The sequence below is a fragment of the Lasioglossum baleicum genome, chromosome 7 (assembly GCF_051020765.1).
Source record: "Lasioglossum baleicum chromosome 7, iyLasBale1, whole genome shotgun sequence".
In the NCBI taxonomy this organism is placed as follows: Eukaryota; Metazoa; Arthropoda; class Insecta; order Hymenoptera; family Halictidae; genus Lasioglossum; species Lasioglossum baleicum.
Window position 1 is genome coordinate 6353729 of NC_134935.1, and position 24048 is coordinate 6377776.

Here is a 24048-nt window from a genome sequence, read left to right on the forward strand (position 1 = left end):
ATCAATATTATAGAAGCTGAAAAAACATTGCATAAATTTCATATGTATAACAAGCAAATATGTGATCTATCAACATTTACAGTACAATCAATTACTGCTCGTATAAAAGTGTGTTCGTATATGTACAAATGGTAATTGTTTAGTGTACCATGCTCGGGAGCAGTAATTAATGTCTCGCAAGGTGATACGACTCTTACAATGTGTTTGTTACAGTTCGAAAGAAAGTTTTGCGTATAGGTAATATCTATAAAAATTAAAAAAAAAACCAAACAAAAATGTGGGAAAAGAGTGTAAGTTGGACAATGTATGCGGTTATTGGTAATGACAACGGAAAAAAAGACTGTTCTGTGCATCGACACGAAAAACATTGAAACAAATATACAATATTATAGAATATGATCTACGTATGTCTACGGATACGCACCTGTTAGATAAATTACTTTTGTTCCGTTTCCGGTCCAGACGAAATCGTACTCCTTAAGGTGACATCCTTTTATCTAAGTCCCGGCCCGCAGAGTACTCAAATCAAAGCGAAACAAAACGACAACACAGGATATCGAAAAAGAAAAACGACTGGTAACAATGATGGTTAAGAACACAAATGCGTGCGAGTAGAATTAATAATGCAAACCGGTTATACACATTCTCTGATTCGTTCGACAGAAGGTACGTATCTACACATAATTACCAATAACAAAATAAAGATGATCGTAATAAAACACAGACACATGGAGAATGTGATAAATCCTGTACACGGGGTCCTTTCCAAGAATGTGAATCAAATAACAAATAGGATACGTTGTTTCAGTTAGAAAATAATTTATTCATTTGCTCGTTAAAGTATCAAGGCACTACTTAAATTAAATTATTTCAATTCGTTACTGATTGCAAATTCAAACATTACATTGCGTATTCGTTAGCCTAACAATGTAGTTGTTTGTTCTTTCGTTTAAACGGAGACTCAAAGTGTCGTCTATAACGAGTAAAATTGGGATACAAGGTGCCTCACAGGTAAAATCTATCCATTGTATCATTCTCAAATATACAATCACTTGTTATGCAAATGAAACTCATTTCAAATAATATCAATAATAATAAAATATGCGCAGAATAGTCTGTGTATCTTTCGCACTCAAACTGACTTCTCAGCTTATAAAAAAAAAAAAGAAATTGTCTTCGATAGAATTATTCAAACAAGAAGCTATTCAATCATACGTACATCCCTTCGAGTTGAATAATTCCATTTAGTACCGTCTAGCATGCTTCTAAAACAATGAAGTTAATTTAGGTGCAAGAGATAAACAGACTGTTCCACAAAATTTAAGTAACTTGAATTGCACGTGTTGTATCCATTCTTTACAAATATATAATACTCTCAAGACGAAACAGTTAATATTACATTATTTTTCGAGACACCTCACATCGTCATCATATTAAAAAGGTAAGACTCAACGTAACCATAAGCCGGATAAAATGTCTTGCATTTATAATTTAAAGTAAACGCATTATTACATAAAAGGGACAATGAATGCAAAGTGATCATACGAATTACTGGAAAACTCGGGAAAGGTTGTATATGATTGTGTACGTGTGTGTGTGTGTGTGTTGTGTGTATGTTGTGTATGTATGTGTTCGTAGTAAAATCAGAATAAACTGTAAGAAAACATTGTATGAAGCATCTGTCATAGATAATAAATGCGTTTTCTTCACTCGTTCACCTGTCGATCGTCATAGTACTATTAATATCTCTCCACAATAGTTATAAATGGTCACCTTTGCAAATCTATACTGAACTATATAGTTAAGCAAAGCTGCTGCTAAGGATCAACTGCTCATAGTACTTTGTGTGCGTAGCTTTTACAGTATTTTTGGCTTCAGGAAAAAAGTAATGGCTCGATTCTCTCATTTCTACCATTACCGCCTTCTCTCTTTCTGTCAGCCAAGAGTACCGCGTGAAACAGTAAACTGTACATTCCGTAATGAGAATAATAAATTCTGGAAGCATCGTTTAGTCTAATCGCTTTCTATATGGCTATGTATACAAGCGTAAGACGTTTTCACGGTCCTATTGTCGTTACAAATAAATAATGTGATGCGAAGAATAGCATTCTTCAATTAAGAGCACCTCCTCCGAAATCGGATTAATTTTCTAACAACATGATGTACAAATATCCGCAATGCTCCATTTAATTGAGAAAAAAAACACCAAAAGAAACTAATCGAAAGGCATTATTATCACAGTTTACGTGTGGAAGTGTTTTGTAAAGGCTTCAATATTTACGAAATATATTCTCGAGATGGTCAGAACGGAATAGCAACAAACGTTACTCGAAACGCTCGTAAATGTAAAAAATAAAGAATGTGCAGTTACGATGTGCTGTTACCGGGATACCTGGCAGCGGGAAATAGAATCAAATGCCCAGAATAGCCATAAAAAAAGGCTAGTTCCTACAATTCAACTACACACTTAATGCCTTCTAGTAATACGCGTCGTCGCTAGGGTCGTGTCCGTAGCAGCTTTCGATCCAGGGACAGTTTTTACGATAAAGACGAATCATAGACAGGCACCGTTCCGATAAATCCTTATTAATGTTCGTCAACGATTGAGTATCACCTCTCTCTCTCTCCCTGGGAGTACACAGACCTCGAGTGATACACCGATAAATCTTTGAGTGATCGGGCATAATTGAACGACAGTAGCAATACTACAGACGAAAGATAATCCTACGTGGAAGAGTGAATCCCGAAAGCTTGAAAAATCTTGTTTTTAAAACCGGGTTTGTTAGAACTAGCGTCGTGGTGGCCAGACTGTCCTTCGTGTAGCGCCCTTTGTGCCAGCGCCAGTGAGCTCTGTGATTGTGTGTTGTATCGCCAATTCGTCAGAACGGGCCGGATAACGAAAAAAGAACAAAAAGAAAGAAGAAAAAGATAGTAGACGACTAACTCGTGTGCTACGACATGCAGTGCAACTAATATGTATACATATCACTTATTGTCTAACACAACGTACCTCGTCGTGTTGCTCGTGCTCGCTATTGGCTAAACTGGATCGCGAACCGCGTCTTGTCGATCCCTTTCCTTCCCCTAGAATTTGCGCGACCTTTCCTTGCTTCACGAACTCCAATGTCTGCTTCAAAAGAGACGCACAACTTGAGCAACAAGTATGCTTATCAAATGAATCGTTCGCAGCGTGACTGAGCAGCGTAAAATAATGTCTAAGTAGCAACTGCTTTTACTGTACTACTATAGCAAAACTTTGATACAGTAAAAACATTCGAACAAGTGCAAATAACATAGTAAATTCGGCTAACCTCCTTTCGTGACCTCAGAGCACAATCCTCGAGAGTATCCGCTGCTTCATATTTCCCTTGTCTTCGATATAACGCGCCAAGATTTTTTAAAGTAGTCGTTACGGTAGGAGAATCTACTTTAGCTGCTTTGTGCCAGCCACCGTATTCTCCGTAGGGAGCATTTCCTTTATTTTTAAGTTTATTTTCTTCTCGTTCTTCGGCGACCTGAGTTTCAGAATATAACGTAACAAATGCTTTCGTGAGTTCTACCCTACGTAAGCAAGACTTATGGAACTTACTTTACCTGCCAAATTGGTTTATTATCGCTAGCAATAGCACCAAATTCTTTCTCGTGCGCTCTGGTCAACACTTGCTTGTACAGAACTTCTGCTTCCTTGTATTTCCCCTGTTTCAAGAAACAGGACGCCAAGTTGTTTTTCGTTTTCGCGACGTTAGGATCGTCTGGGCCAAGTTTCATTTCATAGATTTCGAGTGCTCGTTGATAATAACGTTGAACTTCCTCGTATTTCGCCTGATTTTGACAGAGCAACGCGAGGTTGTTTAACTGTTTCGCAACGTCCGGATGATCACGTCCAAGAACCAGTTCTCTGATCGCAAGGGCACGCTTGCACAGTGGCTCGGCTTCCTTGTATTTGCCCCGTTTGCCATACAAAACAGCTAGATTGTTCAAAGTAGCAGCAACCGCAGGATGATTTTCGCCTAGTGTCTTTTCTCGAATAGACAAAGCGTCGTTCAACAAATTCGCTGCTTCTTTAAATTTATTTTGATCTCTGTACACTAAAGCAAGAATATTCAACATCGTCGCCACGTCCGGATGGTCGTGACCGGAAGTCTTTTCCAAATCCTCCAGCGCTTGCTTACAAAGTGGCACTGCCACTTCGTAACGACCTTGGGCTGCATACTGAATAACCAAATTGTGCAGTGTACGTAAGCGCGCAGGTATTTCATATCCGGCGTTCACTTGTGCAAATTGTGATGGCGGTGTCGGTGATATTGCTATAATCAAAATGATGAGCTTTGCAAAAGATGGACCTTATCGATGACCTAAGTCTATGTGAAGATAGAATTTTATTTTCATACGCTGGAACAATAATCAGTATTATACCGCCAACAAGTTTTTGAGTACCCTTTAAACCATGCTTTCAAGAAAACAGACTTTAAAACAGATTTAAACCCTTGGCACTCGAATGGCGACTTGAAGTCACCACTAGAAATTGCTGTACCATTATTATATAGAATAGAATTAATCTTGGTCCGCAAGAAATGTTTTACTTTCAAGTTAAAGTAGCTCCAAGTGCGAAGGGTCAAGGAAATTACAATAAAATTCGAAAGTAACTTTCACACAGACTTAAAGGAGATTCGAGCACTTGACGATAGAAATGAAAAGTGAACATACACTTACTATTTCGGTCGTCCACATCATCATCCGGAAACAAATCAACAACAGGATCTCTTTTCGGCCTATCTTTAGAGGTCTCATCATCAGCGGGAGGATCAGGATCATATTGTCTCATATCTTCCATGAATTCTAAATGTTTGTTGGCTTCTTCCAATGCGGCAACCTAAAAGATAATCACACAAGTACTATAATTGTAATCCGTTCTTTCCTGGATGAACTTGATATGATTCGACCATGACATTATTACTTACGGCTTGTTCGCTAGCTTGTAGTTTTTGTTGCGTTCCAGCCAATTCGTCTCTTAACCATGCATTCTCCTGGCAAAGCCTTTTGACTTGTGTTCTAAGCTTCTGTTTTTCAGCCTCAACCTTTTGCAAGTGGTTGGCGAGAGCCATCATCACTTCGGCCTCTCCAAGACCCAACTCTATCATCTCAATGTTTTTTGATAACAAGCTGGATTTGTCTCTGGCAGCTGGTGCATCTTGGGATTGCAGACCCTGTAGAAGTCCCTCATGTTCTACACGAAGGGCTTCCAACCCCTGGGCCACGGTTCTGGCACCAGCCACAATTTCATCCTGACTCATGGCCGTCATTCTACCAATGATTTCTATCTTCTTGCTGGAAATAGAGAAATTGAAATAAATAGGTAAAATTAATTCACAAAACCACTGTCTTTCAAACATAGTCAATTAGTATAGATTCATTTATTATTTAACGAGGACGAAATTTTTTCAAGAAATTTCGTTTATGAAAATATAAAAATTGCGTTAACGTACAGAAAAGGTACGTAACATAATTTTCGCAAATTCTCAAAGTTTAGGGAAGAAAGCGCAAAGGAAAGGGTAAACGAACGGTAAGCGACATTTAGAACGACTTGCTATACACGCGGATAATTAACCGCAATCAAAAATAGGCATCGAAAAGTATTTCAGTCGAAGCAAGCAGAACGTATCCGGACACTGGTTGCATGGAAAGAAGAGCGTTTTCTCCTCTAAATCTATTTCATTTTTACCTAATACAGAACTCTCGTTAATTCGATAAATAGTCGCAACGATTCGTGACATTTCTACACATAGTCAAAGCAAATTTTAACAGAACTATTTTCAATGTGAAACTTACCCCATGTTAGGGCCGCGTTAAACTCGCAGAAATCAATGGTTTAATGCGTACAAGCATGCGCAACTCGGAGATGCTTCTCAAATGCGACACAGAAAGCAAAGTTGATTTTTTCAGGAAAAGAAACGAAAATTGTCCAATAAAAATTACCGTTACCACGACGAATAAATTGTTTAGATGTTTTAGAAGCGATATTACGAAAGTAAACGGAAAAAGGTCACTGCGATAGCACTCGATTTGATGGGGAAACCTGGTCCATGCCAGATCCGAGTTAAACCCAGCAAAATCAATGGCTCGATAGTTCGGCGCGTGCGCGTCGTTGACGTCTTCTTTTATGCGACAGAATGTATATAGGTATAACAGACAGTAGAATTTCAAGGGAAACGGAGAGAAAAAGGAATATTCGCGAGGATTGATAATCATTTCTGCGAGTGCGACTGATATTGCAAGCTGTAAAATGTTTAATGTCATCGAAAGAGGTTAGGAATTCAGAGCTATGCGTCTTTGTAAACCTTGACCTCGTACAATCGTCCTTGCAACCAAAGCCTTGACCTCGCTGAAATGCTACCGCCTAACGAATTCCTCGTATGACATCATTCCTGGCCGCCACCATTAATTGTTACTTCCTTAGACAACTTTCGAAGGAGTTCTTCAGAATTGATTTTACCAGCGATGATAATGGTGGAGCGTGTGCGAGAATGTTTGAAAGTTTCCTAGCGCAGCATCGATTTCTCACGGGACCTGCGTTTATGGTAAACCAACGGAGAAAGTGTTTTCCAGCTGATGGAAGCAGGGTGCGACATGCAACGAAATGTTGTAATATCGAACAATTTGCTCCAATTGTCTCTCGCACACATGCAACTAATGCACATCTTTCCTAGATTGAGAGTCCTAACGAATGATCGTTTTACGAGATGGAAAAGGACGGGTAAAGACGCGCCATATAAGGTTTCGAACGAAAGTATGCGTGGTAATCAGAGCTTGGGGTCTGGGGTACATTTACATGAAAGCGCTGATGGTGTAAGGGGAAAAAGGAAAGAATGAAAAAGTAACGCAATCAAGGAATAATTGTGTATGCGTGTGGGTGTCTATGTATGTAAAGATTTGTAAGTAGGGCTGAACTACTCACATTCTATAAGCGTTCAGCGTTTTTGACATATCTGTTCTACCCATCGGTAATGTTGGGCTCTGTCAGACCTACCTAATCCCGTACAAGCAAAAAAGAAAGTTTGAAACTTTTTACTAATATCGATCTGTCTACCGTTAGACGGGGGACAGTCACGGACGTATTGTCACTTTCAGTCGAACGAGTCTGTTGTAAAAAATTCATCTATCTCCTGGCTAACGACACGTACAAAAATATAATTTTTAAATCTATATATACATGTACACTAGAATATTGCCCGGGATGGTGAGATTTAAAGGGGGGGCACTTCGCGGAATCGCGTTTAATTCTTCACTGAGGGGGTTACGTTTGGCTTCGCATCCTTCGCATGAAACGGGGGTGGTGTTCTAGTGGGGGTGGATTGCGCGTGCGCACACTGCGGCATTCAAATGGGGATTCGGGACGAAAATCCAAAAATTCGTGTAGGCTTGCTTGAAATATCTTCACTGTTTATTTCAACGTCTAACTTCACACCGGTGACTTTTAAATAAATCATTTCTTCCATTTTTTCCAAGCGTCAAACGGTAAGCATTAATCTTCTATCCCATTGCGGTAGCCGATTACTAGCATTAATTTTAATTACACGCGAAAAGGGGCAAGAAATGGAGCTCTAAGTATATATCACGTACAACTTATTCATACTTCATTTTTCTCAATAGGAGGTGGAATGTCAGGGAATGGTAAATCGATAGGCGGACGTTCTAGAAAATAGAACTGCAGTATGACAATAACGGATTGAATATGGTAAGTTTTTGTTAACTTTCTTAACTTATCTATTTTATCCTTACTTAATATACAGGGTGACATAGCACGGCTTCAAGAAGGTTCTCACGTGATTATGGGAAATTTTTAGTCGACTCTTCTTTCCACGATTTTTCATGGTCACCTTCAATTTTTGCAAATACACCTATAATCTTTTTACGCCTATCTGTTATTAGAGGATATCAAAACTAGTTAGGTAAGTATCAAGATTCGTGGTTCACCCTGTATATTTATGGATAAGTATATAACAATAAAATTTCATAAACTAAACAGAAATGGTTGAGCTCAACAAAATGTTTCATCTGTAGGAGGTGTTAATGTTCAATGATTGAGAACTTGGTATTACGACGAACTATCCGTTTATTTCTGCGAACTACCCGTTTGGCTGGTTAGTACAAGACTAAAGTCTCCTGACATTCAAAAGAAACGCAAGACGAAAACTATATTTTTGTCGCCGATAGGTGGGGTAACTTTGCACCTCCACTGTCGTGAACACTTTTCTAAGGAGTGGGAAATTCACGAGAGTAACGTGTCGCGAGTTTGCCCCTGTAGCGGAATTTCCACGGGCCCCACCTTTTCACTTTAACGGAGTCCCGTACCATCGACTTGGGCCTTTAGAAATTCGGGGATTTATCTTTACGAGGGCTATATTGAGACTGTCGCTAATAAGCCTAATGGCAACCCTAGCAGATGTCTTAATGAGTCTACCTGACAGTTTCCTCATAAATAGCTTCTATTGTCACGTGAGTCCTAAAATCCCTCCAGCATTTGCACAGCACTTGTTAATTTTACTGCATGCAGCTGGCCGCTACACGTCTATGTGTACGTCAATTATTCCCGAATTAATTAATTTTTTACTTTATTTTCCGCCATTTTTAGGGTACCTCCGGCACACAGCGTAAAGATACGCAAATATAGGCGTTAGTCGGTCAGTGGGAATAACCCACGGGGGTGCGTAAGGGTGCGATGAATGAAGCTCGTAGGAGATGGTGACACGTGGATGACACTTAACGCATCACGGACAGGGGGTGGAGATCGTCTCGTTCGCCTTTTATAATCTCCCTTCCGAAGTCTGGAAGGAAATGCATGCAAGAGTACGCGACAGGGTCCATCATGACCCAGGTGAAAATTCTTGTAATATCTACGTTGTAGCAGTCTGTTTTACTGAAATTATATCTTACTTATTTGAAGTTAAATTCACAACCGTGATCGTGATTCTACAATTAACGCTACTATTAACAGGTTCATTTTCAAAGCGGGAAAAATTGAACAGCGGTTGCCATCTAGCGGCAGATATTGTAGGTATCGAATAATTCCAATTACTCGATAAAAAAGCACTACGTTCTAAAACCGACGATCGCCTTTTCCCGTTTTTGTTTCAACTTTCTTTCTTACGAATATATAGAGTCACACGATCCGGTCGCAAAATCGTATTGCATTATTTTGAAATCTGAGGAAGATGTACACAGTCAATATCTACACGAATTTCACGTACGAATTATTTTTCAATCAATTAATTCGATTTCAGCTCGCGGGAACATTTCGTGGCAACAAAAGAACCAGGATAGACCGCTTTCGCAATCGTTCGACTTTAAAGGGGAATAGCTAGAGTCTGGTAGAGTCTGGTGGCCGATGACTCATGGCATGACGACAGAACATTGGAAGTACTGTACCATGTGCACTCGCTCGTAGAGAAGCGCACTACATGCAACGTTGTGTGCACAAAGCGATGTGGCTTTCTCGAATTTTGCGACTTCCAGTGGAAAGATTTTGGACTTTTTTCTCGGTTGAAATTTGATTCGACTAAAATCAGACCAAGTATGTACTCTTTGTACTTTGGGCTACACTCTTTGTGTGAAAAAACTATAAGTTTATTCAAAACTGGTACTAGAGGCACGTTTCCAAAGCAGGGTTTCCCAAACTTTTTCACTGATGGAGCACTTTAAGGGTCTTTGAATTTTAACGGAGCACCTTGTGTAATTTGAAGGATAGGTAATGACACATAATCAATGAATCTTAGAAAAAATAATACGTAAAATTATACTAGTCAAAATGTAGAAAAAAAACTTTGTTATTATGTGGGGCAACGGGTGAAATGATCTCTGACTCGTTCGCTCGTGTTACTCTTTATTTCGCGCAGACAGTGTTCGGATCCTCGCGAATCAATGAATGATCGTGTGCCTTCGACTGTCGAATAATCGTTCTCGACTGTTTGGCAAACGACGACCGTCCTCGAACTCGTAACAGATTTTCGAGTGTTTCTCTGTGGCTTCCCGAGAACGGTCGGCGTGTTCGTTGCACGGGTCGCCACAATTAATATTTCTTCGCGGAGCACAGTTTGGGAAACCCTGTTCTAAAGAACTAGTAGATTGATTTTGTTCTTTATTTATGAAATAAATTGCAACAGAAACCGATGTCGATAATACGAAAGGGCAAGTGCATCAACGGATCGACGCGAACTACGTAAATAATTGGTGTAGATACAGCTGAGGGACGTACGTTATACGTTGACATTGATATTTTTTTTTTATAAACGCGGCGAGAGCATCGAATGCCGAGTAATAAGCAGTCCGTGAATGAAATTTCCGTATCGGATTTTCGAAAGTAGAAAGGGGTCAACGACAGGCCAAGCAGGTGCAACGAATTTTTAGACGCGAATAGAGCGACAACGTGAAACAATTGACGGCCCATGTTTGTAAGATGTAACGGCTGAATCGCTGATTAAGATTCGTATCGTATGACGGTCGGATATTCGTCTTGAGTTTCCTATAGCAAACTGTGGTAACGGTTTGTGACAGTGTGACGTTTATGAATCTATGAGATTCGATTCTTAATTACATCGTTAAAAAACAATCCAAAGTTACAAATTACCTCCGGGAAAGTTGGCGATGGTCGAAGACCTTTAGCTTCTAATACGATGTAACGAATTAATTATACAAGATAAATATTTATCAGAATCTTGAAATAGGTGTAACGTTTGATTACACAAAGCTACGGAGAAGCTTGCCACCATATTGATAACCAATTCTGTAGAATGCCAATTACTCCGACCATCTATTTTCTGCTTATCTAACGACCCGTAATTAATCAGCGTTTATCTACCTGCATTTATGTAATAACACACGCGGAAAACATAACAGTAAAACCGTGACACGGTGAGGAAGATATTCACGATCGAGTTTTGTTTCTGCTTAGAGAATCGGTGGTAATTCGTTAAAACGAGTTCCTTTCTGAACGCTCCGAAACATAGATAATTATCATGACAATCGTCGTCATGCTCGGTGATTTTCTGTCATGGTTCCGTAGAATCTTACGGAAATAAATTAGGATAATTTGTATCCAGTCGTAACTGGCTATCGAAGGTGCGGTGGAAAAATTCACCGATTAAGGAATGGTATCGCATTCTTTCGTACGTATTCAAAAGAAAGTATATAAAATAAGAAAGAAGGGAAACGTTTGTAACGATAAAGAAAATTGGACTTACTCTTCGGAACGGTCCATGCAGGAAAACTTCCTTCCTCAGTATATCATCCCACTTCGTTGAATGACAAAATCTTCGATGCACTATCAAAGAAGCGTCCTCGAGGAAATCTTTCTCAAATAAACGGGAAAAAGTTTCACAGTTCTAGGTGGTAAAATGTTCTTAAATATACGTCCGGCAACGACATACAACGTCACTGTCACCGATAAGGTGAAAAAAAGAGAGAATTCCACTCACCGATCACGAATTTACCGTGAAATTCTCTTCACGAGTTTATGGAAAAAACTTGCCGATTTGTTCTTTGAAAATTCACGCGAACAGCTTCCACAAAACGACAGAGGAAACACGAATTTTATTCCCGGACGTTTGATGACAGAGTAAGATGGCGAGAACCGTGAGACTCAGAACAAGTACAACAACCACATATTTCGTATCGCGGACTCGTGAAAAACGAGCACTACGCGTTGTCTTCTCTTCCCGTTACAGTACAGATTTCCATGGAAAAAAAATGTAGAAAGAAAATGTGCTCCACGTAAAGTGAAAATCGAGAGGAAAATGTTCAGAACACAAGGATCACCGTCAGGCGATCGCAAAAACGCGACTGGAGCGACGCCACGATTGCGGTGACAGTTACCAGAACTTCTTCGGTTTACGGTGATTTCTATGAAACGAATTCGGACCATAGACTTATATATAGAGATAGACTGCGCGGCCTGTACGAAGCGTTCAGAAGTGTTGAAGCCTGCCATGGCGGTTGGTCGTATATCTATCTCACTCGCACACCAATAGTTGGTGGGGGCGTAGCGAGCCAGTCAACTCTCACTTCCTACGAACTCCCCACTTTCATTGGTCAATTTCAAGAGAGCGCCTGACGGCCACAACAGGCTCTTTCTCTCTCACTCTTTATACTCCGGCCGCCATGGCAGGCTTCAACGCTTCGCACAGGCCGCGCAGTCTATCTCATCTATCTCTATAAGTCTATAGCGGCCCCTACACGGTCAATCGGAATGACAGTCACGTCGAAGATTGACATTCGGATTGATCGTAAAAGGCGGATTGATGAAATGGACTGACGGATTTTCAGATATTTGGAAATTCGAAATCCGAGCTTCAATCACAGGAAGTGGAGGAGAAACTATTTAACAGTCTTCAATAGGTTTTCGTCCATTCGAAAATCATTTTTATAATCATCAGAATTTGTTACCGACATCTCACGGAGCAAATTTACATGAATTTATTTTGATTGAAGTCAGGATCACAGTCAGGATTGACAGTCTGACTTGGTCTGACTGTTCAATCAGACTGTCATTCTGGATTGACCGTGTAGGGGCCGCTTATGATTCGGACAAAGTCACGTTGCGTGATAGCGTGAAGTTAGATACGATGATTTCTGCAATATGGCCAATAGAAATACGAGTGAAATTTTAAATGCAGAAGCGGGTGAAATCAGAGAGGAAACGAGAATGTTCGCGCCTGGGATTTCTGTGCTACCAGTATAGTGTCATTTTTCAAGACGGAGACTGAAGATCGGTACAGACATGATCTGTCTGTACCAGAGAGGAATAGAGAGTTCTCACGCCTGGTGTTTCGGTGTCCCTGGTGTTATGCTGCCACATGGTCTAATTTTTAGCACATCATATGAGAGTGCTCACGCCCGGGGTTTGGCCGTGCCACTTTTGTCTCCACATCATATTTAGCCTGGAACAGCTCCTACATCATCTTTAGCATGGAACAGAATCTACACCATCTTTAGCAGGAAACAGAACCCACTTTACTGTTATTAAATCTGTGTAATGGATCAGAACTAGCTTCAACCACCGATCAGATACTATTATTTAATAGTTAATATCATTTAATAGTATCTGGTCGGTGGTTGAAGGTAGTTCTGATCCATTACACAGATTTAATAACAGTAAAATGGATTCTGTTTCCTGCTAAAGATGGTGTAGGTTCTGTTCCATGCTAAAGATGATGTAGGAGCTGTTCCAGGCTAAACATGATGTGCAGACAAAACTGACACGGCCAAACCCCGGGCGTGAGCACTCTCAATATTCTCATACATCATCTTTTAGCCTGGATTACACCACCAACTTATTGGTGATTAGATCTTACATCATCTTTAGCCTGAATCAGAAGGTATATCATTTTTAGTATAAAGAGAGTGCATCCAATGACTCGAAAAAAATTCTTATCAAGTTAGAAAATGACATTAAAGTGATTGTTGGTAAGGTAGAAAATGCCATTAAACTGATAGGAAATTTTTTATGACTTCATCTGTCGGTAACATTCGTCTAGCAGTTTGTGCGTTTTGTCACCGACCAGATACTATTAAAGACTGCTAGCCTTATGGAATATCGAATCACTCGAATATTTCGGTGTTCTCTTACGCCCTCTAAGATATATTCTGACTGGAGTGAGAAACAGAAGGCCATCGACATGATCTCGTCGGTGCAGAAGGCTACTGAGGAGATTCTCGTCGGTGAGAAGGCAAATCGTCACGGAACCATATTGATCATCATGAATTGTTATATTCTGTACCGAGCAGATATTTCAGACGATGTTGGTTTCAATATTAAAAGCAAAACTCAAGGACAAAGAATTCCTGGAAATATATTATTGAAGCATAATTTTTTAGGAAAATCAACAATTCCTATTTCAAATTTTATACGCGACACCTCAGTTTGTAATTTCAAAACATTTCATAAACGAGAATTATTACCTTTCACTTTTTTATACATAAATGTTCCAAGAATCGATCTGGACAGAAATATTTTGAAAAGACTTTACTTTTTTGAATAAATTAATGCGTGCGAATGTTCATGGTTTAAAAGTTATTCTATATTTCGAGTTTTATTGTCTATTTTTACGAAAAAATTAGATAGCAAGGTGGTCAAGCGAGTGCTCGTTAACATCATTAGAAAAAGGAATTGTTATAAAATTAAGCAGCCAGATATAATAAATTTATCTGTGAATTGTATCGAATAAATTAATGCGTGCGAATGTTATGGTTTAAAAGTTATTACGTATCACGAAAACTATTAGCCACTTTGACTAAAAAATTAGGTGGTCAGATAGCCAGGGGATTGCTTGTGGACATCGCTGTCAAATAGAATTGTTATAAACATTAACCAGCTGGAAATAATAAATTTTTCAATAATTGTCACGGCGATCGACATCGATCGATATTCGGCGGAGTGGGGGGCGCCGCTCGAGCTCGGCAGATCGGCGAGAGCTCACCGGTGGTCATTTAGTCGGGGCGGGGGAAGCGGGGTGAGCGGACGTGCTGCGGGACCAGGAGCGCCAGGAGAACCGGAGGGACCAGAGGTGGACCAGAGGTCATCTACAGTTACCCTGGCCTACGTTCAACTGTCAATTCAAGGAACAACGGTAAGTTTGTTTACTAATATTTTTCAAAACTTCTTTTGTCTTTTTAAACTCGTCCTTCATACTTTTGAAATTTTTATCGAGACTTTCAATGAAGACTATTGAGTCTTCTTCAAATTTATCAATTTTATTCTTTATAAAAATTACATTTTGGGCGTCCCACTCGTATGCAGGATTATAATTGCTCTTGTGAGCTGCTTCGTTGGTTGTTTTCGCACTCGTGTGCGGTTTATAGTTATTCTCTTAAGATAAGAGTACTTGTCCACGTCGTTGGCAAACGGAATTATTATAAACATTAATTATGTAGCTAGAATTAATAAATGTCTCATGGCATTATCTTCTATTTAATAAAAATCAATTTTGAATAAATTAATGCGTGCGAATGTTCATGGTTTAAAAGTTATTCTATATTTCGAGTTTTATTGTCTATTTTTACGAAAAATTTAGATGGCAAGGTGGTCAAGGGAGTGCTCGTTAACATCGTTAGAAAAAGGAATTGTTATAAACATTAAACAGCCAGATATAATAAATTTATCTGTGAATTGTATCGAATAAATTAATGCGTGCGAATGTTCATGGTTTAAAAGTTATTCTATATTTCGAGTTTTTTGTCTATTTTTACGAAAAATTTAGATGGCAAGGTGGTCAAGGGAGTGCTCGTTAACATCGTTAGAAAAAGGAATTGTTATAAACATTAAACAGCCAGATATAATAAATTTATCTGTGAATTGTATCGAATAAATTAATGCGTGCGAATGTTCATGGTTTAAAAGTTATTCTATATTTCGAGTTTTATTGTCTATTTTTACGAAAAAATTAGATAGCAAGGTGGTCAAGCGAGTGCTCGTTAACATCATTAGAAAAAGGAATTGTTATAAACATTAAACAGCCAGATATAATAAATTTATCTGTGAATTGTATCGAATAAATTAATGCGTGCGAATGTTATGGTTTAAAAGTTATTACGTATCACGAAAACTATTAGCCACTTTGACTAAAAAATTAGGTGGTCAGATAGCCAAGGGATTGCTTATGGACATCGCTGTCAAATAGAATTGTTATAAACATTAACCAGCTGGAAATAATAAATTTTTCAATAATTGTCACGGCGATCGACATCGATCGATATTCGGCGGAGTGGGGGGCGCCGCGCGAGCTCGGCAGATTGGCGAGAACTCACCGGTGGTCATTTAGTCGGGGCGGGGGAAGCGGGGTGAGCGGACGTGCTGCGGGACCAGGAGCGCTAGGAGAACCGGAGGGACCAGAGGTGGACCAGAGGTCATCTACAGTTACCCTGGCCTACGTTCAACTGTCAATTCAAGGAACAACGGTAAGTTTGTTTACTAATATTTTTCAAAACTTCTTTTGTCTTTTTAAACTCGTCCTTCATACTTTTGAAATTTTTATCGAGACTTTCAATGAAGACTATTGAGTCTTCTTCAAATTTATCAATTTTATTCTTTATAAAAATTACATTTTGAGCGTCCCACTCGTATGCAGGATTATAATTGCTCTTGTGAGCTGCTTCGTTGGTTGTTTTCGCACTCGTGTGCGGGTTATAGTTATTCTCTTAAGATAAGAGTACTTGTCCACGTCGTTGGCAAACGGAATTATTATAAACATTAATTATGTAGCTAGAATTAATAAATGTCTCATGGCATTATCTTCTATTTAATAAAAATCAATTTTGAATAAATTAATGCGTGCGAATGTTCATGGTTTAAAAGTTATTCTATATTTCGAGTTTTATTGTCTATTTTTACGAAAAAATTAGATAGCAAGGTGGTCAAGCGAGTGCTCGTTAACATCATTAGAAAAAGGAATTGTTATAAACATTAAACAGCCAGATATAATAAATTTATCTGTGAATTGTATCGAATAAATTAATGCATGCGAATGTTATGGTTTAAAAGTTATTACGTATCACGAAAACTATTAGCCACTTTGACTAAAAAATTAGGTGGTCAGATAGCCAAGGGATTGCTTATGGACATCGCTGTCAAATAGAATTGTTATAAACATTAACCAGCTGGAAATAATAAATTTTTCAATAATTGTCACGGCGATCGACATCGATCGATATTCGGCGGAGTGGGGGGCGCCGCGCGAGCTCGGCAGATTGGCGAGAACTCACCGGTGGTCATTTAGTCGGGGCGGGGGAAGCGGGGTGAGCGGACGTGCTGCGGGACCAGGAGCGCCAGGAGAACCGGAGGGACCAGAGGTGGACCAGAGGTCATCTACAGTTACCCTGGCCTACGTTCAACTGTCAATTCAAGGAACAACGGTAAGTTTGTTTACTAATATTTTTCAAAACTTCTTTTGTCTTTTTAAACTCGTCCTTCATACTTTTGAAATTTTTATCGAGACTTTCAATGAAGACTATTGAGTCTTCTTCAAATTTATCAATTTTATTCTTTATAAAAATTACATTTTGAGCGTCCCACTCGTATGCAGGATTATAATTGCTCTTGTGAGCTGCTTCGTTGGTTGTTTTCGCACTCGTGTGCGGGTTATAGTTATTCTCTTAAGATAAGAGTACTTGTCCACGTCGTTGGCAAACGGAATTATTATAAACATTAATTATGTAGCTAGAATTAATAAATGTCTCATGGCATTATCTTCTATTTAATAAAAATCAATTTTGAATAAATTAATGCGTGCGAATGTTCATGGTTTAAAAGTTATTCTATATTTCGAGTTTTATTGTCTATTTTTACGAAAAATTTAGATGGCAAGGTGGTCAAGGGAGTGCTCGTTAACATCGTTAGAAAAAGGAATTGTTATAAACATTAAACAGCCAGATATAATAAATTTATCTGTGAATTGTATCGAATAAATTAATGCGTGCGAATGTTCATGGTTTAAAAGTTATTCTATATTTCGAGTTTTATTGTCTATTTTTACGAAAAATTTAGATGGCAAGGTGGTCAAGGGAGTGCTCGTTAACATCGTTAGAAAAAGGAATTGTTATAAACATTAAGCAGCCAGATATAATAAATTTATCTGTGAATTGTATCGAATAAATTAATGCGTGCGAATGTTCATGGTTTAAAAGTTATTCTATATTTCGAGTTTTATTGTCTATTTTTACGAAAAAATTAGATAGCAAGGTGGTCAAGCGAGTGCTCGTTAACATCATTAGAAAAAGGAATTGTTATAAACATTAAACAGCCAGATATAATAAATTTATCTGTGAATTGTATCGAATAAATTAATGCGTGCGAATGTTATGGTTTAAAAGTTATTACGTATCACGAAAACTATTAGCCACTTTGACTAAAAAATTAGGTGGTCAGATAGCCAAGGGATTGCTTATGGACATCGCTGTCAAATAGAATTGTTATAAACATTAACCAGCTGGAAATAATAAATTTTTCAATAATTGTCACGGCGATCGACATCGATCGATATTCGGCGGAGTGGGGGGCGCCGCGCGAGCTCGGCAGATTGGCGAGAACTCACCGGTGGTCATTTAGTCGGGGCGGGGGAAGCGGGGTGAGCGGACGTGCTGCGGGACCAGGAGCGCCAGGAGAACCGGAGGGACCAGAGGTGGACCAGAGGTCATCTACAGTTACCCTGGCCTACGTTCAACTGTCAATTCAAGGAACAACGGTAAGTTTGTTTACTAATATTTTTCAAAACTTCTTTTGTCTTTTTAAACTCGTCCTTCATACTTTTGAAATTTTTATCGAGACTTTCAATGAAGACTATTGAGTCTTCTTCAAATTTATCAATTTTATTCTTTATAAAAATTACATTTTGAGCGTCCCACTCGTATGCAGGATTATAATTGCTTTTGTGAGGTGCTTCGTTGGTTGTTTTCGCACTCGTGTGCGGGTTATAGTTATTCTCTTAAGATAAGAGTACTTGTCCACGTCGTTGGCAAACGGAATTATTATAAACATTAATTATGTAGCTAGAATTAATAAATGTCTCATGGCATTATCTTCTATTTAATAAAAATCAATTTTGAATAAATTAATGCGTGCGAATGTTCATGGTTTAAAAGTTATTCTATATTTCGAGTTTTTTGTCTATTTTTACGAAAAATTTAGATGGCAAGGTGGTCAAGGGAGTGCTCGTTAACATCGTTAGAAAAAGGAATTGTTATAAACATTAAACAGCCAGATATAATAAATTTATCTGTGAATTGTATCGAATAAATTAATTTGTGCGAATGTTCATGGTTTAAAAGTTATTCTATATTTCGAGTTTTTTGTCTATTTTTACGAAAAATTTAGATGGCAAGGTGGTCAAGGGAGTGCTCGTTAACATCGTTAGAAAAAGGAATTGTTATAAACATTAAACAGCCAGATATAATAAATTTATCTGTGAATTGTATCGAATAAATTAATGCGTGCGAATGTTATGGTTTAAAAGTTATTACGTATCACGAAAACTATTAGCCACTTTGACTAAAAAATTAGGTGGTCAGATAGCCAAGGGATTGCTTATGGACATCGCTGTCAAATAGAATTGTTATAAACATTAACCAGCTGGAAATAATAAATTTTTCAATAATTGTCACGGCGATCGACATCGATCGATATTCGGCGGAGTGGGGGGCGCCGCGCGAGCTCGGCAGATTGGCGAGAACTCACCGGTGGTCATTTAGTCGGGGCGGGGGAAGCGGGGTGAGCGGACGTGCTGCGGGACCAGGAGCGCCAGGAGAACCGGAGGGACCAGAGGTGGACCAGAGGTCATCTACAGTTACCCTGGCCTACGTTCAACTGTCAATTCAAGGAACAACGGTAAGTTTGTTTACTAATATTTTTCAAAACTTCTTTTGTCTTTTTAAACTCGTCCTTCATACTTTTGAAATTTTTATCGAGACTTTCAATGAAGACTATTGAGTCTTCTTCAAATTTATCAATTTTATTCTTTATAAAAATTACATTTTGAGCGTCCCACTCGTATGCAGGATTATAATTGCTCTTGTGAGCTGCTTCGTTGGTTGTTTTCGCACTCGTGTGCGGGTTATAGTTATTCTCTTAAGATAAGAGTACTTGTCCACGTCGTTGGCAAACGGAATTATTATAAACATTAATTATGTAGCTAGAATTAATAAATGTCTCATGGCATTATCTTCTATTTAATAAAAATCAATTTTGAATAAATTAATGCGTGCGAATGTTCATGGTTTAAAAGTTATTCTATATTTCGAGTTTTATTGTCTATTTTTACGAAAAATTTAGATGGCAAGGTGGTCAAGGGAGTGCTCGTTAACATCGTTAGAAAAAGGAATTGTTATAAACATTAAACAGCCAGATATAATAAATTTATCTGTGAATTGTATCGAATAAATTAATGCGTGCGAATGTTCATGGTTTAAAAGTTATTCTATATTTCGAGTTTTTTGTCTATTTTTACGAAAAATTTAGATGGCAAGGTGGTCAAGGGAGTGCTCGTTAACATCGTTAGAAAAAGGAATTGTTATAAACATTAAACAGCCAGATATAATAAATTTATCTGTGAATTGTATCGAATAAATTAATGCGTGCGAATGTTCATGGTGTAAAAGTTATTCTATATTTCGAGTTTTATTGTCTATTTTTACGAAAAATTTAGATGGCAAGGTGGTCAAGGGAGTGCTCGTTAACATCGTTAGAAAAAGGAATTGTTATAAACATTAAACAGCCAGATATAATAAATTTATCTGTGAATTGTATCGAATAAATTAATGCGTGCGAATGTTATGGTTTAAAAGTTATTAAGTATCACGAAAACTATTAGCCACTTTGACTAAAAAATTAGGTGGACAGATAGCCAAGGGATTGCTTATGGACATCGCTGTCAAATAGAATTGTTATAAACATTAACCAGCTGGAAATAATAAATTTTTCAATAATTGTCACGGCGATCGACATCGATCGATATTCGGCGGAGTGGGGGGCGCCGCTCGAGCTCGGCAGATCGGCGAGAGCTCACCGGTGGTCATCAGTCGGGGCGGGGGAAGCGGGGTGAGCGGACGTGCTGCGTGACCAGGAGCGCCAGGAGAACCGGAGGGACCAGAGGTGGACCAGAGGTGGACTAGAGGTCATCTACAGTTACCCTGGCCTACCTTCAACTGTCAATTCAAGGAACAACGGTAAGTTTGATTACTAATATTTTTCAAAACTTCTTTTGCCTTTTTAAACTCGTCCTTCATACTTTTGAAATTTTTATCGAGACTTTCAATGAAGACTATTGAGTCTTCTTCAAATTTATCAATTTTATTCTTTATAAAAATTACATTTTGAGCGTCCCACTCGTATGCAGGATTATAATTGCTCTTTTGAGCTGCTTCGTTGGTTGTTTTCGCACTCGTGTGCGGGGTTACAACTGCTCTCATGAGCTGGTTCTCTGATTGTATTTGCACTCATGTGCAGGATTACAATTATCCTTGTGAATTGGTTCGCTGGTTGTGTGTGTATTCGCACTCATGTGCATGGTTAGGTTTGCGCTTATGTGCGGGTTTATATTTGCTCTCGTGAGCTGGTTACATTCGCATTGGGACATTAATGCTTTCTGCGTTTACCCTTGGCCCGCCTTGAGTTCGTTATTTCAATCAGTGATCTCGACAATTTGTATTTCTGTATTTCCAATTGTTTGCATCGGGACTTTCACAAGTCCCGCTTCGAAACATTTTCATATCTTGTCTGAAATTGGTATTCCTCCGATCGGAGGTCCCCCAGGGGCTCACTCACGGATGGGACCGTGAGTGAGTACGGGGTGTCGCGTCCCCGGGGCACCCGAATCGCCTATAGGCCGCACCCGTGTGCGGGGTTAGTTTGGCTCTCGTGAGCTTGTTTGATTCGCACTCGTGTGCGGGGTTTGTTTGGCTCTCGTGAGCTTGTTTGATTCGCACTCGTGTGCGGGGTTTGTTTGGCTCTCGTGAGCTTGTTTGATTCGCACTCGTGTGCGGGGTTTGTTTGGCTCTCGTGAGCTGGTCTTAGGTTTGGCTCTCGTGAGCTTGTTTGATTCGCACTCGTGTGCGGGGTTTGTTTGGCTCTCGTGAGCTTGTTTGATTCGCACTCGTGTGCGGGGTTTGTTCGGCTCTCGTGAGCTTGTTTGATGCGCACTCGTGTGCGGGGTTTGTTTGGCTCTCGTGAGCTGGTCTTAGGTTTGGCTCTCGTGAGCTTGTTTGATTCGCACCCGTGTGCGGGGTTAGTTTGGCTCTCGTGAGCTTGTTTGATTCGCACTCGTGTGCGGGGTTTGTTTGGCTCTCGTGAGCTGGTCTTAGGTTTGGCTCTCGTGAGCTTGTTTGATTCGCACCCGTGTGCGGGGTTAGTTTGGCTCTCGTGAGCTTGTTTGATTCGCACCCGTGTGCGGGGTAATTTTGGCTCTCGTGAGCTGGTTAGATTCGCACTCGTGTGCGGGGTTTGTTTGGCTCTCGTGAGCTGGTTAGATTCGCACTCGTGTGCGGGGTTTGTTTGGCTCTCGTGAGCTGGTGTTAGGTTTGCTCTCGTGAGCGGGTATTAGATTTGCACTCGTGTGCAGGGTTATGTATTGTTATGTCTAACTATATTATTAGTCTGTTTCAGCTAGAATACACCAAGAAGAAGTCATACCAAGAAGAAGACATACCAAGAAGAGGACACACCAAGAAGAGGACACACCGAGAAGAGGACACACCAAGAAGAGGACACACCAAGAAGAGGACGTACCACGAAGTTGTAGTTTTATTCGCCGAGGGAGGTCCCCCAGGGGCTCACTCACGGATGGTGCCGTGAGTGAGTACGGGGTGTCGCGTCCCCGGGGTACCCGAATCGCCGATAGGCCGCACCCGAGTAAGTCGAGTAATTATTGTCTTAAATTCACGTTACTCGTTTTCTTGATTCCGACACAGCCTTCTGCTGTGTCGGACCTTGCTTGTATGTACCAGACCGATTGGAGCCGGTATTCGGCGCCGATACATTGAGAGGGGTGGTTCATTGAGACCTGTTCACTCGTATTGCCATTCTCTCTGTTCGTCATCCTACCCACGTCATCTCAATGGATTGCGTTGCCTGGTGGCAGGTAGTTGGCAGAGAAATTCTCTGTTCGTCATCCTACCCACGTCATCTCAATGGATTGCGTTGCCTGGTGGCAGGTAGTTGGCAGAGAGATGGTGTTACGTTTGAACACTTCTCACTGTCCATTCCTCTTGGTGAGGACACGTCGGGTATCGGCTCTGACCGGAGCTGCACTGCAAGCATTGTACGCGCCGCGTCACCTTCGAACCAGAGCCTTCTGCTCTGGTTCGCTCTTATTTTTTACTTTGAAAGAATCAGAGCCTTCTGCCTGATTCGCCTTTGAACCCCCGTGGATCGGAGACATCTTCTCCGATTCACACCTTTTGCTCCGCGATAATTGCTCGACTTGCGTGCGTAATTTAGTATAATTCCATCGACTTGCGTGCGTTAGTTATTAAGATTGTATATCGTCGTTCTAAATATGTCGAGTAATTATTGCCGTAACGTCACTTTACTCGACTCGTATTTTTGACTCCGACACAGCCTTCTGCTGTGTCGGACCTTGCTTGTATGTACCAGACCGATTGGAGCCGGTATTCGGCGCCGATACATTGAGAGGGGTGGTTCATTGAGACCTGTTCACTCGTATTGCCATTCTCTCTGTTCGTCATCCTACCCACGTCATCTCAATGGATTGCGTTGCCTGGTGGCAGGTAGTTGGCAGAGAAATTCTCTGTTCGTCATCCTACCCACGTCATCTCAATGGATTGCGTTGCCTGGTGGCAGGTAGTTGGCAGAGAGATGGTGTTACGTTTGAACACTTCTCACTGTCCATTCCTCTTGGTGAGGACACGTCGGGTATCGGCTCTGACCGGAGCTGCACTGCAAGCATTGTACGCGCCGCGTCACCTTCGAACCAGAGCCTTCTGCTCTGGTTCGCTCTTGTTTCTCACTTTGAAAGAATCAGAGCCTTCTGCCTGATTTGCCTTTAATCCCCCGTGGATCGGAGACTTCTTCTCCGATTCACACCTTTTGCTCCGCGATAATTGCTCGACTTGCGTGCGTAATTTAGTATAAGTGCGTCGCTGTAAGAAAGGGAGCCAGAAGGAATATTGCATTCGTTCTGACTCCCTTTCGGGTCTCTCGTGCAGCAACCTCCTCGTGGTGTGACCTGGGCAATCGGTATTATCCTTTATTTGTAAGAACTTCTAGTCTCTTATGAATAAAGGATAATACCGAGCTAATAGCTGCACATTGCACATGTACAATTTTCGATAAGATTGTGTACTAGAATTTAAGACTTGCGAGATATAGAAACATATGTATTTCATTAAATTGTATGTGAATTTACTTTGAGATAGCTTGCTGTCGGCCAAGGGTACATCAATGCTTTCTGCGTTTACCCTTGGCCCGCCTTGAGTTCGTTATTTCAATCAGTGATCTCGACAATTTGTATTTCTGTATTTCCAATTGTTTGCATCGGGACTTTCACAAGT

General features: G+C 40.0%; 1 protein-coding gene and 1 long non-coding RNA gene across 20 annotated transcripts in view; one reads left to right on the top strand and one right to left on the bottom strand.

Annotated features, from left to right (window-relative positions):
• Positions 1 to 11845, bottom strand: part of Klc (kinesin light chain) — a 30146-nt gene extending 18301 nt beyond the window's left edge. For 6 of the 17 annotated variants that reach the window (XR_013009202.1, XR_013009200.1, XR_013009203.1 and 3 more), the window contains exons 1-7: positions 6956 to 7097; positions 4962 to 5328; positions 4708 to 4873; positions 3595 to 4307; positions 3312 to 3515; positions 3011 to 3130; positions 2729 to 2850 (exon numbers count right to left, since the gene is read on the bottom strand). Coding sequence is in view for 10 of the 17 variants with exons in the window: in XM_076426807.1 (XP_076282922.1) it covers positions 2729 to 2850; positions 3011 to 3130; positions 3312 to 3515; positions 3595 to 4307; positions 4708 to 4873; positions 4962 to 5328; positions 6956 to 6999 (1736 nt within the window). In the remaining 7 variants the exon portion in view is untranslated. Of the gene's footprint in view, positions 1 to 424; positions 2851 to 3010; positions 3131 to 3311; positions 3516 to 3594; positions 4308 to 4707; positions 4874 to 4961; positions 5329 to 5722; positions 5745 to 5829; positions 6690 to 6955; positions 7098 to 11237 lie in introns of those variants that run through there. The other 11 variants (XM_076426813.1, XR_013009205.1, XR_013009204.1 and 8 more) reach the window with 11 other exon arrangements.
• LOC143210215 (uncharacterized) lies at positions 7313 to 11355 on the top strand. 3 transcript variants are annotated; one of them, XR_013009208.1, is made up of 7 exons: positions 7313 to 7515; positions 7651 to 7735; positions 7791 to 7949; positions 8062 to 8141; positions 8215 to 8496; positions 8633 to 8875; positions 9282 to 11355. It is a non-coding gene; the product is annotated as an uncharacterized LOC143210215 (long non-coding RNA). The 3 variants fall into 3 exon arrangements; XR_013009207.1 differs by lacking the exon at positions 7791 to 7949; XR_013009206.1 differs by lacking the exon at positions 7791 to 7949 and having other exon boundaries at positions 7313 to 7735.
• Positions 11846 to 24048: the final 12203 nt, after the last annotated feature.